This window comes from Pituophis catenifer, unplaced genomic scaffold (genome assembly GCF_029215685.1).
Source record: "Pituophis catenifer annectens isolate HBS135680 unplaced genomic scaffold, rPitCat1.0.hap2 SCAF_1, whole genome shotgun sequence".
Lineage (NCBI taxonomy): Eukaryota > Metazoa > Chordata > Lepidosauria > Squamata > Colubridae > Pituophis > Pituophis catenifer.
This window is the reverse complement of record NW_027256881.1, coordinates 254,049,637-254,068,783: the sequence shown is the minus strand read 5'-3', so window position 1 is coordinate 254,068,783 and position 19,147 is coordinate 254,049,637. Positions and strand designations below refer to the sequence as shown.

Sequence of the window (19,147 nt, the reverse complement as noted above, 5' to 3'; positions counted from 1 at the left end):
GGGATCATGTTGCAGTCTCTAAAATGGACGGAATGTGCTTCTGCTCAATGGAATGATTTCAAGCTGGGCCACTCCAGGAAAGGAAGAAGGAAGAAAATTATGAGAACAAGGATGTTTAGCAATGTAAAGATGGAATCCACTATTGCTAAGGATGGTCTGTTCCAATGTCTCCATGGCCCTACATAATTATCAGGATTACAGAACTTTGGCTAGGAACATCAAAGATATTTGGGAAGTTCCAGATATTCAACAAATAGTTAATATAAGTACAGGTAGTCCTTGATTTACGACCAGTCACTTAATGACTGTTCAAAGTTACAACAACCTCGGAAAGAATGCTTTACAGCGTATAAAGCTCTTCTGACTATATCAAAATGTTCCACCAAGCAAATTCCTAAAGAGGAAGCAGATCCATCAAGTAGATTCCTAGATCAGAAGCAGATCCTCCTCACTAGGATTCTGCTTGATAAACTTCATGATTGTTAAGTGAGTCATGCAGTCATTAAGTGAATCTTGCTTGTCAGAAGTCCGTTGGGAACGTTGCAAATGGTGATCAAATTATACCAGAACACTGCAGTCATTACATGCCTTTAGTTGCCAAGCTTATAACTTGAAAGCAGTCCAGAGTCACCTTGTAGGAGAGATGAGCGGCATAACAATGTAATAAATGAATAAATGTCAAGCACCCAAATTTTGATTATGTGACTGCAAGCACATTGTGATGTAAGTGCAAGGACCAGTCGTAAGTCGCTTTTGTCTTTGTATCTTTGTAACTTTAAACCTTCAATGAATGGTTGTAAGTTGAGGATTACCTGTCTCTTTATATCTCTTACTATTTCTAGCATCTCTGTCTCTTTATATATCTCTTATCTATGAAAACGAGTTCATAGCAATGGGTTGGTGCTACATGGGAGGTGTATCAGTGTTCATATAGCTCTTCCACATATTTGCTAGTGGCCCTGAAATTGAAATTCTTCTGTAAAGAATGTTATGAAGCTCTCACAGAACAAAAGGGAGGAAATTTTCATCAGATTTTGTCCTCATGCTCTGGGGTTAGAACATTAAGGAACCCTCTGGATATGTATGAAAATGGTATGTTGTAAGGGAGGTATTTGGCAATAAACATCCCCATTCCCCAGCATGGGTTGTTATTGGATTTCAGTCATTTTTGTTTGCAAAAGGGAAAGCCTGGATACAAACCAAAGTATTTGTAAAGAATTTTCTAATTTCTTAGAGGAAAAGTGTTCTTTGTGTTTTAAATAAAATATATTGACATTTTAGTCTCCTTTTTGGTGTTTTCTCCAGCTTTGGAGATACGGTAGCCCAAGCTGTAAAGAATAGTTCAAGTCTGCAATACTAGTTTGTAGGAACATAGCTATTTATTTGTATATTAATTTGGGAAAGTATGAAATATAATAAATGAATTTACAATTTCTGTCAATGAAAGTGTTATGTGTACCAAAGAAACAGGCTGCATTTTTCAATAAAATTAATGATACCTGAAATGCAACATGACCTAGCAGAATTTGGTATAACCAAATATGATATAAGGATACAGACAAATCAATTCTCTTAATTTATTTGAAAAGAAAAATTTAAGACAATTCCCCATAAAAAGAACAAAACATTTCACTAAACACAGAAAAAATTGTGCAATGCTTGGCTTTCTATTTTGTCTACTCTAGCTGGAGTCAGCCTTGGAAATTGGTCTATGCACACTTAAAGAATTTGGAAGAAGTGCCTTCAATCTTAAACAAGCACAGCAACATCTCTTCCAACCAAAAACAGCTGCATCTTTTTTCAGACTTCTCTATAAGTCTGAAAGAAAAGATGGCGTTCCTTTAACAGCTGGTAGAAAGAATTGACTTCTGAAAACATTGGCATCTCCCCCCCCCCAGATTATGACACAGATTGAGAAAAGACATGCTGCTTTAATTAGTAGCAGAATAGTGTTGTGTTAATGTGAGCATTTATTCCACATCACATAGTTGCTGAAAGGGGTCGTCAGAGTATTTTCCTACCTCCAATGCACTGAATCATCTTTCTTCCTTTGCATCTGGACACCTTCAGAGCTGCCAGAAGCCACAAGTAGTAGTAGTAGTAGTAGTAGTAGTAGTAGTAGTAGTAGTAGTAGTATCAATATTATTGATGTAGATTATCTTATTTCTAAAATTAATTGCTCATTTATTAGCAATTCATTCTCACACTAACCATTCTCACCCACAGAAAGGTTTGAGGGAGTAGGAACTCATTCCTCTTCTTTCCAAAAAAAGAAGATAGAAACCTGGAATGGAAATGGAGTAAGGGGACAGAGAAAGAAAGAAAGACAGCATAAAACTGAATGGAAATAAGACCAAGGGAAGACATAAGATACCAGTAATAAAACAAAGTTCCATTTAGGTATTGCCAAAAGAATTAAATTTAACCTATCAAACACCAAGGATGACCTCTGCCCCTCATAAATTAACTGGGTTAGTTAATCTTATCTTTAGGGGGATCCTTATTAGAGATTTGTATAATTGGCTCATTTAGTGTGTGTTTTCTTGCTCAATATTGCACATATTGTTCCCAATAAATGGAAAGCAGGTACCATAATACACCGATGATAATTGGAGAGAGAAAAGCCTGTACTTCCTGTCAGGTGAATATTGTATAAATATTTTGAGCCTTTTTAAAAGAGAGGTTTTAGATTTTTTTAAATCCTGCCTTTATTATTTTTATAAATAACTCAGGGCTCAGAGCATACCTAATATTCCTTCCTCTCTTATTTTCTCCACAACAACATTGAGTTGGGCTGAGAGAGAGTGACTGGTCCAAGGTCTAGTTCAAGGGAGACTAGAACTCAGTTTCCTGGCTCTTAGCCTTGTACCTTAGCCACTAGACTAGGTGGGCTCTTATATAGCTGTTTTCTATCATTTACATATTTACATAGTAGTTATTTAGTTTTGCAGGCCCAAATCTGGTCTTACATTGCAGTTTTCATATTCTTCATACAAAATATATAATCAAAAAACATCATATTCCAAAAGTCAAAAGAAAAACAAAAGTAAAAGCCATTTCAACAGAATGACTAGCAACATTAATCTCCAGAATAGAGAAGCTAGATGTATTTGGTTAGCATATGAATTGTTATATTCTCCCATTTCCAAATAAAGTAACTATATACAGTAGCAGAATATATTAGATCATAAGTTCAAGACTTACAATTGTATCAGAATCATTATGAAACAATGACAAATCCTCTTTGAGCTAAGACCAGCTGCAGGCTAATGGCGTTATACATCTGGGCTGGTTTTCTTAGCATCATTTGCAGTCATAGTACATTTCATGCTCTATTTGTGAAGCAATGACCATCTATTTAACTTGGCTAATGCAGCATTTTATTATGCTCTTAATTAAATCCTATGCCATATATATTGAGGCATATATTATGTTTCTGAAATATTTCCTATCCTTCCTGTCTTTCCATGGTATCATAATGTTATGCTGTTGTTTCTATGTGGATATAAACATGATTTATGTCTCCTTGGGGGCAGTTCAGCTCCATGCACTTTTGGATGAAGTCTATGTTTGTTTTAGTTGCTACATTTAGCACAGAAGAGCTAGGAAGTTGATTTCCAATCTGTTCTACTCCTGCCTTTATCCTGGATAGGGCAAATCCTTGACATACTCCAGTCAGCTGCACAATGAATGGATTTTGTCAGTTTTAAGTGGGACTAGAAATGAGACTTTTCTTGAGTACCATCAGAGGGAGTACATTAGGCAAGTGATATTGACGTCACTTTTTAAAAAGCAGTACATAGGTTTCTTTTTGCATCCTTTATATTTTAAACACCCACTGGTTGGGACTTTTTTAATAAACAAACACTCTGGATAGAGAGGTTATGCAGTATTTCCTTATCCTTTTCAAGTTTTCCTTTGACAATAATCAGGGTATCTGGCAATACCTTTTCAGACTAACAACTGCAGTTGGGGCTAGCAATTCCATTAATAAATGACATGTTTGTAAAGTCAAGTGTCACATGACAACATCTGATTTACATCAGTTCTGGCTGCAGCCGTTAAGTGAATCACCACAGGTTGTTAAGTGTGATGGCATGAGACTGCAATCTATGACTTCCTGCCAGCTTCCCCATTGACTTTGCTTGTTGGAAGCTGGCTGTGAACACTGCAAGTGGTGATTACGTAACTATCCTTTAGAAAATACTATGTAACTTGTAATGACCAGTCATTTTCTCCCTTGTATAGAAATATGTCTTCGTTCTTCCTCACAGGAACTTGTGAGCCATAGGTACTAAACATAGAGGGGCGTGATGGCTCAGCAGTCAAAGACATTGATCTTGTCAGCTGAACGCTAACAGCCCGGGTTTGAGACTTGAATGCTGCACAGCCAAGTGAGTTCCCCTTCCTTGCCCCAGGTCCTGCCTACCTAGCAGTTCGAAAGCATGCAAATGCAGGTAGATTAATAAGTACCACTTTGTGGAAAGGTAACAGTATTTCATGCACCTTTGGCATATAGCCATGCTGGCCACATGACCACAGAAAATGTCTTTGGACAACGCTGGCTCCTTCGGCCAAGAAACAGAGATGAGCACCATACCCTAGAGTCGGACGTGATTGGACAGGGAAGGGAAACCTTTACCTACTAAACATAATGCACTAAGCAAAGTAAAATGTATTACTACTATACTGTATATAAAATTACAGAAATATAATTCAAATGATATTTAACTGTCATTGAAAAATTGATTTATATGGAGAATTATGAGAATATAAAATGTGTACATAGATGTAGAATCATATAGTTGTATCTATGAAATATAAGAATCTGTTATGTCTTTCTGATATTCAACCATATCAAATAATTTGAAATAATTAATGGAGGACATAATACAATAGTCTTAAATTCAGGAAGACAGGTTCCAGATGAGCATTAGAAGAATTTTTTTTCCATTTAAATAGTTTGATAGTGGAAACTGAATATTAAGAGAAACATTGAGCTATACTTCTCTGAATATGTTGAAGCAAAGGGCCCAAATGATCCCAAATAACTCTTAGAGACAAAAGAAGTAGAGATCTTCCTGTTCTCTACACATTAGTGATATTTTCTTGTAATCAATTGGTTTTCAAATACAGAGGTATTCAGTTATCTCTTTCATTATTTATTGTCTGGGAAGATAATCATTGCATTGCAGTTTGTTGACAAGAATATGACTCATACAGTCCTTTTAACTAAGTTCCTTGACTGGTCAGTGAACAGGTGAGTGAATTTAAAGGAACTTAATGTTAAAGGAGATGGATTGGTCTTTTGCATACAAAAAACTGAGAACATGGACAAATCTTTATAACAGTCTTGCTGTCTGCTCTTAAAACATCCTTGCCTGTTTCAAAGCAAGTTTTTTACAAGAGTTTCTGATTGCTGATATTTTGTTTGGTTCCATTCTCAACCTACATAGACATCTCTTTCCCAGCCTTGGCATTTGTTTGGCGTCTGTGTAGAATTGTCTTGATTTTTATTATTCACAACTGCTGTTGATGGGTTTGACTTTGTTTCAACTGTTTCATAAAGATTCGCCTGTGCTACTGTTGACTTTAGTATTCAGAATATATTTGATGTTGGATTTGATGCTGGATTTGATGCATTCCACTCATAGCACTCATAACATTCATAGCACTGTTCTCTACTCTTTCATGTACTTTGCTCTGTAAAGTTTCTAGGAAATTGCTATTGACAGGATGCTAGTCACAAAAGGACTTCAATAAATGCTAATAGAACACCAAGACTCAGCCTCCTTCCATTATTTGGAGTAGAGGCACTGGTATGCTGGTAAATAGTTAAGAACTAAGTTTCCTGGTTCCATTGCTGCCGCCATGCTGCTAGCCATAGAACAGCCAATTACCACACTAAGTGTTGGGGCTCAGCTCTGCTCTCCATTAGCTTGCAAAATTCTTGAAAATGTAACTGAGGATAGAGCTATTTTATGATTCAGAAAACTCTTCAAGATGCAGCAGTTGGAAACCAGGATCTATTGAGTCTCCTTCAAGAGGTTTTATTTTTTTTTAAAAAAAAGTGAGCAACAGCTCTTATGAAAAAGGTAGATGAAAATTAGAAGCAAAAAAGCCTTGAAATTCCAATATGTAATTCATTGCTTTACTCAGTCAAATTGGCTGTTTTTGCTGTGAAATTAATATTGATATTGGCAGAACTTATTGAAACAATGCAAGACACTTGACAGAAACCATATCCAGTGTCTTCTATTTCCAGCATATTGAAAATCTAAACATACTGTAAATGATTACTTTGTCATCTATGTTAAAATTCAAATGTAGGTAAATGCTTCCAAAAACAATCTTAAAGGATCCAAATTACTGTTATGGATGAAGAGGGACACTAGCTTGATATCCTGGATTAAAAGCTCTACCGTATGTTGGAATCACCAGTTTATCAGCATGGCATTATGCTATTAACAACACTTTATTTAGTGGGTGTGCTTTTATCAGAATTTGACACATCGTAATTCACAATGTAGGGTGCTGATACTAAGCTTTAAAAGCCTTCATGGATTAGGATCTGGATATCAGTGAGATTGTTTCAAGTAGAATCTTGTGTGTGCTGGTTTAAAGTATGTGAGGTACAATGGAAGGAGGCTTGGAGACAAGTATTCTTGGTTAAAATTTCCGTCCTGTGGAGTCAGCTATTGTTAGTCACTAAGATTTGCCTGAATGAAGCTGCATAAAAGTACAATAAAGTAATAAATAAATATTGGGTGGTTTTGTACTTGAACTGCTTGTTTTCAGCAGGGACCAATATTGCACCATTTTTATTAAAATCTGCTGAATATGCTATGTTATTATTAATTGTTACGTTACATGACTTTCATTATAATTTATATCTATATAATGTCTATCTGGACTGAGGCAGCAGAGAAATTAAATGAATAAATAATCTTGGGACATCTGTATAAAGAGCTGTAAATATAACAGAATATATTGTTAAACAGAATTTCTTCTTGAAAGGGCATATGACTTCCTTATTTTGTTGCATATAATACTGTTATGTATCTGATACTTAGTAGAAATATCTAACTAATGTCATCTGCAGTACATCATTGAATATGTCATTCATGTTGCTTGTTTAGTAAACTGACAGCCAGCCAGTTCATGTAATATTTTCATACACAAAATCACAACATTCTTTTTGTTTATTAAATATTCAGAAAATATGCTTTTGTATTGTGTTCTTTAACGTAAATAATCTTGATTCATGTGGACAATGCAGCTGTGAATGGGATAGTCACAGATATCATTCAAAAAGTACCACAATTATTAGGATTTATATTTAGTGCATGATCAAGTCTCCATCAGGTTAAGCTGGTATTTTCATGAATATATTCATGTAGTTTTCCTTGCAACAGTCCCAAAATAGTTTTCCATTGTTTTCTTCTGGAATGATGTTCAATCTGCTATCTGCCTGTTTGTATACTAACCATGCCTGACCTTGCTTAGGTTCTGAACTCAGAGAAAGTTGGTCCCATGCTCCTCTTGTTGAAATTAGGGAATAAGTGATAAACAGATGCATTTCCTTGCAGAAAGAAATACTGGCAGGCCTGAAGGTTCAATGCAAAAGATGGCATCTCCAGTTGAGACGGTGCTGTGGTTGGACCATGTGATGGACATGTGGCTGCTGGGCAGGGGCTTGGACTTTCCTTTGGGTGGGGAAAACCTGGAAACTCAGATTCGGGTTTTCCCAGATGATGTGCCAATATGACATCTCTAATAAAATGGAACTTTGAGGAATTTCAAGCCTCTGAGTCTTTTTTCATTGGGGGTGTTACTTGGAACCTTGACAAATACATTGCGTGAAACAAAATAACAGAGTTGGAAGGGACCGTGGAGGTCATCTAGTCCAACCCCATGCTGAAGCAGGAGATCCAGCCTATACCATTCCAGACAAATGGCTTCAAGTCTCTTCTTAAAAGCCTCCAATGATGGAGCACCCACTTAACTTCTGAAACCATTCTTAAACCATTCCACTGATGAAAGAATTTAAAATAAAAAAGCATCTGAACTATTTCATTAGTTTTATTAGTTTTTTTTACATGTATTAAAAACTTTATTCGAGGACAAAACAGATTTTCTTTCAAAATATTTTGATTCATACTTCATTTTAGCATTCTTTTTAAAAGTATAGATAAGGAAATGAGATCAAAAATATTCGTTGTAGACAGAACACTAGCAGTCATACTTAGCAGAAGTATGTCTAAAGATTTATGGAAGCAATAAGCTTTGGGTATTATTTTTTTAAAGAAAAAAAATCTCATTAGAGAAGTGATTAAATACTTGCCTAACTGAAAATTATAAATGCAACACCAATTTTTAGGTTTATGTTTGTGGGAAATCAAATTATATTTTGTTATGCAAATATCATGTTACCTGGATTAGTTTGCATAATAAATTCTGTATTTGAATGCTTCTGGACCAATAGCTTTGTATCTGAATGAAACATGAATTATAGTGTCTTTTAAATAGATTCAGTTTAGTAATTAAACAAAACCGGAAGAAAAATAAAGGATACTTTTGAAAATCAGTAGAATATCTGCAATGATGATGATTATTATTTTTTGCAATTCCTGCAGCCTGGGTTTCTTACATTTCTGATTTGATTTTAGATCCACACAATATTGGTTTTGAAATATCAAATTATATGTTCTTTATTGATTATGTTCAATTATATGTTCAATTATTGATTATTTTATAAAATAAGTTTTATTCTTGTTGTCTAATGTATCTTTGTATTAAACTCTCTGTGTGCTTGCTTTTTTTTTTTTTTTTTTTTTTTGTAGTTTTGTCAACCCGGAGGATGGCATTTATCCAGAGAAAGGAAGCAGCCTACATTTTTTGTGGTGGTTTTGACAGATATAAACTCTGAACGACACTATTGTTCTTGCCTAACATTCTATGAAGCAGAGATCGATTTGCAGGTAAATACGACAAACTATAATATGAACAAGTAGGAGAGCATCTAAAATATATTTTTCAACTTAGAGGGTACTAAACTACTCTTACATATTTACTAGCGTGCTGTCTGCCAGGTAACAGGATAACAGAGATGGAAGGGACTTTGGAGGTCTTCTGGTCCAACCCCCGATCAAGCAGAAGACTCTATACCATCTCAGACAAATGGCTGTGCAGTCTTTTTTTTAAAAGGCTCCAGTGATGGAGCACCCACAACTTCTGAAGGCAAATGATTCCACTGGTTTAGTTTTACATTGTTTCTCTCCTTGATTAGTATCTATTGCTTTTTGTCCTACCTTCTCGTGCTTTGGAAAATAGGTTGACTCCTCTTCTTTGTGGCAGTCCTTCAAATACTGGAACACTGCTATCATGTCTACCCTAGTCCTTCTTTTCACTAGACTAGATATAGCCCTGCAACCATTCTTCATAAGTTTTAGCCTCCAGCCCCCTAATCATCTTTGTTGGTCTTCTCTGCACTCTTTCCAGAGTCTCAACATCTATTTTTATATTGTGGTGACCAAAATACAGTGTTCCATGTGGTCTTACCAAGGCCTTATAAAGCAGCACTAACTCTTCACGTGATCTTGATTTTATCCCTCTGTTAATACAGTCTAGGATTGTATTGACTTTTTTGGTGGCTGCAGCACCATGTTGGCTCACATTTAAGTGATTGTCCACTAGGACTCCAAGATCCCTTTCGCAGTTACTGCTATTGAGCCAAGTTTCACCTAGTCTGTACCTGTATATTTGGGTTTTCTTGCCTAAGTGTAAAACCTTACTTTTCTCTACATTGAATTTCATTTTGTTGGATAGGACCCAGTGTTCAAGTCTCTCAGGATCCATCTGGATCTTGAGCCTATCTTATGTTGGCTACTCTGAAAATTTGATGATTTCCCCTTCTATTCCCTCATCTAAATCGTTTATGAAGATATTGAAGAGTACTGGACCTAAAACAGAACTTTGGAGTACCCCCAGCTTACTTCCCTCCATATAGATGTAGTTCCATTAAGGACTACACATTGAATGTGGTTTGTCAGCCAGTTACGAATCCATCTTATGGTGATGCTGTCTATCCCACTTTTTTCTAGCTTACCAAGCAGTAGATTGTGATCTACTTTGTGAAATGCCTTTCTGAAATCCAAGTATACAATGCAATGGATAGATAAATGCAGATACTTCCTGAAGTAAATATATAGATACATATTCTGTACCTTCCTACTCTTTATAACTTTAATTACTTAAAATTCCTCCTTCATTCACACATACCAGTATCTATTCAATTTCAATAGGAACAGCTCTCTGCAAGGAAAGAATACTTGAATTATTTTGCTCTGTTTCCAGTAAGACAGCCACAGTTATTTCTGAACCTTGAATTAAGTTGATATTTACTTTAAATTAATTTCTAAATAAAGTCTGAAAATTTTAACAGTTCATCTAGTCTTAATGTATGTTTCATGTATCAGTGCTTAATTCATTGCATTTAGCCTCAGAAATTCTTCTCAGAAACATTTACTTGAATTATAGGTGATTTTGTTATCTAACAACTGAAGTATTTCCCATAATTGTTTTGTTTTTTCCGAGAACAATTCAACATAACACTTAAGTGGTGTTAAATGATTTGATATCAGTTTCTTCTTACTACATTTCAGTGGAATTTGTTTAAACATCCTGCTCCCTCTGGTGGTTGTGAATTGGAGGAAAGCAAACCTGCAAACCTAATTTAATTTTTATTTCTGTTATATAATGAAATGCAAAGTATAATGGTGCAATGTTCTAAAATACTGGTTCTATATAGAAAATTTTAAAATTATGAAAATTTGTACGGAATTGATCTCTATAATTACATATAATTACAAATTACGTACTCTGTCCTATTTATTTTCTCATTCATCGTTCAGATCTGAAATGGAATATCTTCCCTTTAAGATAAATGCATTTAGATATGAATACATTCCTTAAAATAGAAATGTTGGTTTAGATTTTGGGTGTAACCTGTTTGGCAACTTCTTTTTCAAATATGTTTCTTATTAACATTTGGATACTGAGCAATCCAAAAATAGTTGCTGAATTAATTGACCCACTTTGGATTTTTAAATAATTTGTCAATGACATATTACTTGGCATGAGGGGATTTAGTGGGAAAATCTAAGGATTCAGATAATGCAATATGTACTTGTGAATTTTTTTCTACAGTGTTTTAAACCATTTCCTTTTAGCATTGCTTTTTGGCTAAAATTAAATGGAATTCTCTTATAATACTGTGAATAATAGTAAACTTTTCTTTTTGTTTTTTCTTTTGCAGTTTTATTATTCAGCATTGTTTGAATCATGATAATACATTTAATATTACCTTTTTTATCCTAGGAAGATTATTATAGACAACTTTATAAATATTTAAGTTATATCTATTTGCTTTGAAACTTCATTACCTAAGTCAATTTTTTCTTGTATACTTCTTTCTGAGTTCACTTCTTTTCCCTTATTATATCTAAATTTGTATATACTCCAGGCTGCCAAATGTTATGCCACAAAAAGTGTATTGGTTTTTAAATGCTGTAAAGTAATTAATATAATGACAAGTGTATCAATAAATTTGTTTAGGAGAAATTCAATTTACATCCCTTTATCTTATTATTTAACTGGCCTGGAATAATTCTTGAAATTTTATGCTGACAGTAATTGGGAAGTTGAAGAAAATATTATTTGTCAGCTGTTGACATAAAAGATTGATATAGCTAAAGGTATTGTTTTGCCAATTTTAGTTCTAAAACAAGTGTGGTATCTTGAATGTATATATTTTAGTGACAATTCTGTGTTAACACAGTAGTAGCAAAGTCCCTTTCTGTAGCCCAAAGAAATAACCATGTTAAGTCCACAGAGTAATCACTGTATATTATTTTGCAATTAAATTTATGTCAGTGCTCTGGCATAGGAAATGCTTTTTTAAAAAAAGCTGTTGTACCGTAATGTTTGTTCCTGTTCAGTTTTATTATCTGCTAGTACTCCTAGACATTGCCACCAAGTCATATCTCCCCAATCCTCTTAGGATCTTATTTCATATTATATTAGGATCTTACAGATGCTTCTCCAGTGTTTCAGTTGTGTTTTACCGTAAATACTTTCATAAGTAGCTCGTTACTTCAAAAACTTTTTGCAATCAGGGTCTTCACCTAACATGCAATAGTTTCTGAAGGAAGCCTACTGTTTTAAACTGTGTGTATAACATAAATTACCTCAATAGATAAGGTCTTCTTATATAACTTCAATAATAAATTGAAAACATTCCTAATTAATATAATACCACATTGCTGAATTACTTTCCAGTAAAAAAAATGCTCCATAAATATAGATAAGCCAGCAACTATATTCTATCTATCTTTCCATCTTTCTATCTATCATATTATGTATTATGGTAATTTTAGGATATAATTTTGACATATGTTTGTATGAATCCAAAAGTATTTTAGATCATTTCTGATCAGTAATATATTTAAGCAGATTGTTGTGTGTTTTAAATTCTGAAAGTGTCAGTTTTTTTATTAGGAAAGTAAGCATCTCTGGCTTTGGCATAGAAGAACAATTAAAGAAATACCAGAAAATTATGTATTTGGCAAGAGGATAGCCTCCCAATAGTTTTACCAGGGTAGGATGGAGAAAAGCAAGAAGGGAAAAAAATTATTAGACAATAATATGTATAAACTTAGAGTGTTTTAGTCACAGTATTTTAAATTATTCAATATAGAGAGTTGATTTTCTTTTGTTCTTATTTAAAAATGGAAGAGGGGCTGATAACAGATTGTTAATACTTTCTACCTAACTTGGTTTTTATTGACTTTTTTGGTAGTATACATCTAAAATTAACTTTAAATGTGGCTTATATAATACATATATCATATTTTTCATCTCTCCAATTAAGCCTATAAAGAGATGGAATAGCATATTATTTTAATTCATTGTTTTTCATATTTTGTTTATAATTCTGTTGTAAGCTGTTTTGAGATGCATTTCAATGTGAAATATAAAATATTAAAATAAGTAATATTTATTCCAATCTTCTGATAGAAATATAGCATAAAATCATATAACATTAAAATCAAAATTCAAATTTTAATGGAATCATAACAGTTTAAAAATATATTAAATCATAAAATAGTTTGATTCTTTTCAATTCTTTCATAATTAGAAGCACTCCATCATTTTGTAAAATAGATTACAATTTAGGAGGGATTCTGGTGGAAGACATGGAAGAGATTTTGCCTGACTTTTCCTTCTGATACCCTTCTCCCAAATGTTGACATTGTAGAAAACGTGAGATTAGGAAAGTTTGAAGCTAACAAGAAAAACTGAGGAAAGTTGAAGTATTACACACAATTGGTGCAGTTCAAATATTTGTAAATAATAGTTATGTTTCTCTTCAGAATTCTTACATTATATAGAATATTATTGCCAAATCCAGAAATGAAATTTCTACATTGTGTTCAATATAATGTTTCAGCATAGAAAACCAGAAGCACTGGTAATGCCAGAATACTGTATTAGAATTAACATTGTTGTCTAAAATGAGATTAAAATCATTTTATTAAACAAAAGCTGCTGAAGGCAGATGTATATTTCAAGTTAGGTATAACCAATTTTATTATGCATCAACGAAATGTAGAAAGAATGCATGGAATTTTGGAAGCTATTGTCATATACTTTTTAAAATAAAATATGTACTGTCTTTTGATAAATCAACCTGCCATCCACCACATATGTGGCAATACATACAAACCCACACACAAACAATCCTTTAAAAATTGTCATGTTTTCAGTAAATGCCAAAATGAGGATTTCGCACCTGTAACTACCAGCAGGTTCATAAACACTATTATTGATAGCCACCAAAATCAATGCCCCATCTAGTATCTTTTTATTTTTTCATTTTTTAAAATGGAAAGTAATTTTTTGCATATGTTGCCATCAATCAAAATATTTGGGAGGCCCTGCTTTATAGAAAGGTAAATATCCAGAAGTTCATTTTTAATAAGCAGGAACATATGTAAAATTTGCTAAAGTATGTGATCATCTGGTTACTAAATGTGTGGGGGGGGAGGGGTTTCTTGGATTGTTCCTAATGGTAAAAGAAAATTTAGTATTATCATGAGGTTATTTGTACTTTACTTGTGCCAGATACACAGAATTGTGCAGTACCTTTTCCTCATACTCATAAATAAGGATGAAGATGTTAAAAACATACAATAGATGTGAAGAAATAATTTGGCATCATCAGAGAAGGAATACGCAATAACTGGAAACTCAGAACATTGTCTACAGTTTATTGTATCATTTTGTATTTGTTAAACAATGCTTGGAATGTTGGAAATGAAAGAACATGTATCATCTTTGATACTGGTTGTGACTTGTATAAACCTGATGTAATACTGTTTATCTAATTACCATATATGGAATTTATGTCATTTATTTTACAAAATGCTGAGTAATATGTTTGAAAAAAATCTGTCAGTTCTGCTACAACTTGCTGCAAAGCCACAACTCAATTTGTTTGCATGAAGAACCAAAATGTTGCCTAAGTTACAAGCTGGAATTTTAAAATACAGGAATTTACTAAATTTTTACTAAATTTTAGTAAATTCTAGATTATTTTCTAGATACTTTCAACTTCTAATCTATCTTGCCCACTTGAGGAAGAAGATTGAGGGTGGACACTTTAGGTTGATACGGGTTTTTTTAGGTTGATATGGGTTTTTTTATGGAAAAAGAAACTATGAGAGACCAGTGCAAGGCATAGAATCATAGAGCTAGAAGAGATCTTAAAGATAACCTAGTCCAATATCTGCTTAGTTTAGAATCCACTAGATCTTCTCTAATAGATGATCCTCTAGCCTGTTTAAAGTTCTCCAGTGAAGGAGATCTAATTAACATCTGGCTGATAATTCATACAGTCATAATATTCTTCCTGATCGCTAGCCTGACCTTCTCTCCTTGTATTATTAATGCATCGGTCCTGATCCTGCCCTCTTGGGCAATACAGAATATGTCCCTCCCTCTTCTGTGGAAAAGTCTTTTAGATATGAAGTTTATTATGTCATCTCATAATCTTTTCTGTAGGTCAAATGTATCCAGTTCTTTTAACAGTTTGTCATAGGATTTAGCTTATGGAACCTTCACCATCTTGGTAACCCTCCTCTGCAATTTATCACTCTCTTTTTCAAACGGTGATGCTCAGAACTAGACATAGTACTCGAAATATGGTCTGACCAGTTTCAAGTAGAGTGGAACAATTATTTCCTATGGTCTGAGTTCATATTAATATACACTACTCAATAAAATAAAGGGAACACAAGCAGAAGACATCCGAGATCTGAATGAATGAAATAGCCTTATTAAATACTTTGTTCCTTTCATACAGTAGTTTTGTGTTCCTTTTAGTTGTTTGAGCAGTGTATAAACTACTGTATGTAAAGAACAAAGTATTTAATAAGGCTATTTCATTCATTCAGATCTCAGATGTCTGCTTGTGTTCCCTTTATTTTTTTGAGCAGTATACTTAAATACAAGTTGCAATTTACCAGCAATGGTTCATGGTTAACTCGTATGGTTAAAGGATGGCCTTTCACGTGTACTGTTGCCAAGTCAGGTTTCCCCCACCCCATCATATTTGTGTCTTTTAGTTTTCTTATCAAGTTGCAAAACTTCACATTTCTCCCACCCTACTCATTTCAGCTTTTAGATCAAGCTTGGCTACATTTTTAAAAATCTTTTCTCTTTCCTCTGAAGGATTAATCTTCCTTACCAGTTTGTTTTATTCTTGTAATTTTTGAATTTAAAAAGCAAAGATCAGTAGGAGAAGCAGTGAAAATGGATACTAATAAATGAATAATCTAGCTTTCTGTTCCAAAGTAGCTCTGTTTTTATTGTGGCAGAATTGGTCCTCCTGTCTAGGAGTTAATTTATTTATTTATTTATTTATTATATTTCTATACCGCCTTTCTCCCGTAGGACTCAAGGCGGTGTACAGTCAAGAAAAATATAGACACACAAACATCATAAAATTGCTAATTAAAATTGTTACTTAGTTTGGTCAATTAAATAAAACCCAGAATTAGATAACATTTAAAAAATCATTTGCATGTTTGTATGTTTAGCCCTGCCTGTTGGAACATCAGGGTCTTGAGGGCACGGCGGAAAGCACGGAGATCAGGGATATTCCGTATCTCCGGGGGCAGTTCATTCCAAAGGGTTGGAGCCCCCACAGAGAAGGCCCTCCCCCTGGGAGTCGCCAGTCGACATAATTTGACTGACGGTACCCTGAGTAGTCCCTCCCTGTGAGAACGAACTGGTCGGTGGGAGGCTATTGGTGGCAAAAGACGGTCTCGTAGGTACCCAGGTCCTAAGCCATGGAGCGCTTTAAAGGTGATAACTAACACCTTGAATCGCACCCGGAAGACCACCGGGAGCCAGTGCAGCTCGCGTAGGAGAGGTGTTACATGGGCGTAATGAACTGCGCCCATAATCACCCGCGCGGCTACGTTCTGGACCAGTTGGAGCCTCCGGGTGCTTTTCAAGGGGAGCCCCATGTAGAGAGCATTACAGTAGTCCATACGGGAGGTAACTAGGGCATGAGTGACCGTGCGCAAGGCGTCCCGATCCAGAAAGGGACGCAACTGGCGGATCAGGCGAACCTGATAAAAGGCACCCCTGGCCACGGCCGTCAAATGATCTTCTAAAGATAACCGTGAATCCAGGAGGACACCCAAGTTGCGGGCACTCTCTGTGGGGAGCAAGATCTCATCCCCTATTGTCAGTGATGGTACCAGCTGACTATACCGGGACGCCGGAAGCCACAGCCACTCGGTCTTGGAGGGTTTGAGTCTGAGCTTGTTTCTCCCCATCCAGATCCGCACGGCCTCCAGGCAACGGGACATCACAGCAAGGGCATCATTGGGGTGGTCTGGGGTGGAGATGTATAGCTGTGTGTCATCAGCATACTGATGAACACTCACCCCAAAACCACGGATGATCTCACCTAGCGGTTTTACATAAATGTTGAACAGAAGGGGTGAGAGGACTGACCCTTGCGGCACCCCACAAATAAGGTGCCTCGAGGTCGACCTCTGCCCCCCTGCCAACACAAACTGCGAACCGTCAGAGAGGAAGGAGGAGAACCACCGAAGAACAGTGCCCCCTATTCCTAACCCCTCCAGCCGGTGCAGTAAGATACCATGGTCGATGGTATCAAAAGCCGCTGAGAGATCTAATAGGACCAGGATAGAGGAGCAACCTCTGTCCCGAGCCCTCCAGAGATCATCCACCAATGCGACCAATGCCGTTTCTGTGCTGTATCGTGACCTGAAGCCCAACTGGAACGGATCCAGATAGACAACTTAATCCAGGTATCGGGGTAGTTGTCGCGCCACCACACTCTCAACAACCTTCGCAACAAAGCGAAGATTGGAGACTGGACGATAATTTGATAATATAGCCGGGTCCAGGGAAGGCTTCTTGAGGAGGGGCTTCACAACCGCCTCTTTCAAGGCGGCGGGAAAGACACCCTCACTCAGAGAAGCATTTATAATCCCCTGGAGCCAGCCTCGTGTAACCTCCCGGGAGGCCAGTACCAACCAGGAGGGACACGGGTCCAATAAACATGTGGCAGCGTTAAGCTTGCCCAGAATCCTGTCCACGTCCTCAGGAGCCACAGAGTCAAACTCTTCCCAGATAACGCTCTCAAGACCTGCCCCCGTCTCCTCCCCTGGATCTACCCAATCGGAGTCCAGGCCTTCCCGAATCTGAGCGACTTTATCATGCAGGAATTGTACAAAATCCTCAGCTCGACCCTTTAAGGGATCTTCCCGTACCCCCACCTGAAGTAGGGAGCGGGTCACCCTAAACAGCGCAGCTGGGCGGTTCTCAATATGTACATTCTTAATATGTACATCATGCTTGCCTTGGAGTGAGGATGCCCCCCCACCTCATCAAAACACCATATTTGGTTTCAGGCAGATGTTTTTCCTTAATTGCTATAGTGCAGTGTCAGGTAAAATCCCTTCCCTCTAGTCACTGGTTGCTGTCCTTTGTGATCTGATCTGCCTGTCCACTTCTGAAGGGAATTTCCCCAATTGGACTGATGAAAGACTGGATTTTATTTTTTCCCTTTCATTTCTTAACAAGATGAAATTTGTATGGGTCCTGCCCATTTCTTCTAGCCAAAATTACAGAAGAAATTAAAACTTTGGTGTTTCCTTACTTCCCGATTTACTGGTACTTACTTCCTATTTACTGGTATTACAGAGGGAAGATGCTATGCATGAGGAGTCAGCAAAAAAGACTTCATAAAAATGAAAGCAAACTCTGCTTGCATTTCTGGCATAGATAGAGGGATAACGAATCAGGGGCCATAGTAACCACAATCTAGATGGAATACATAGCTGGCACTAAAATCCTGACTGCAATTCTTGAGGCCACTTTCATTTCCAGCTGTTGTAGTATACAGAACACGCAGGTTAAGGCAGCTGTGTTGAAGAGTCCTAGAAAGAAGCAAAAGATTTGAACAGAATCAGAGGGAAATACCACCCCCAAGTATATCACTTTCAGAAATATACTGTATAGCAAACATATAATAAAGGGAATAAAAAATCATTAGAATGCATGTTGGCTACATCAATTCCCCCTTTTATGGAAAACTGATATGCTCTATGGTGTGCTAGCTTCAAAGTGCAATGGATATGTAACCTGTGTGAAGTACACATTATTTACCTTGCTTTGTGTAATACACTTTTATACTATTTATCAGTGTACTGAATTCTGTGCAGATTATATTATTTCGGTGGTAAGATTCTTAGATGTGATGTACATGTTATATTCTATTGATTTAAAGTTTTAAAATGTATTAAATGTAATGTTTCTGATTGAAATTTTTCTATACTGTTTATTCAACAATCACCTTCTATCTGTTAATCGATGCATATATTTTTTTCAAGGGATCAAGAGTAACTGAAGGTGAGCAGGAATCTGGGTTGATTCAGCCTGCAGAAGTATTTGCTCCCAAAAGCTTAGTATTGGTGTCCAGGTTGGATTATCCAGAAATATTCAGGGTAAAGAACCTATAAATAACATTTTTATGTATGCACAT

At 35.9% G+C, this 19,147-nt stretch overlaps 1 protein-coding gene across 1 annotated transcript in view; it reads left to right on the top strand.

Annotated features, from left to right (window-relative positions):
• Positions 1-19,147, top strand: part of SBF2 (SET binding factor 2) — a 216,467-nt gene that overhangs the window by 79,251 nt on the left and 118,069 nt on the right. The window contains exons 3-4 of the mRNA XM_070934061.1: positions 8,844-8,981; positions 18,996-19,109. Of these exons, the coding sequence (XP_070790162.1) occupies positions 8,844-8,981; positions 18,996-19,109 (252 nt within the window). The remainder of the gene's footprint in view (positions 1-8,843; positions 8,982-18,995; positions 19,110-19,147) is intronic.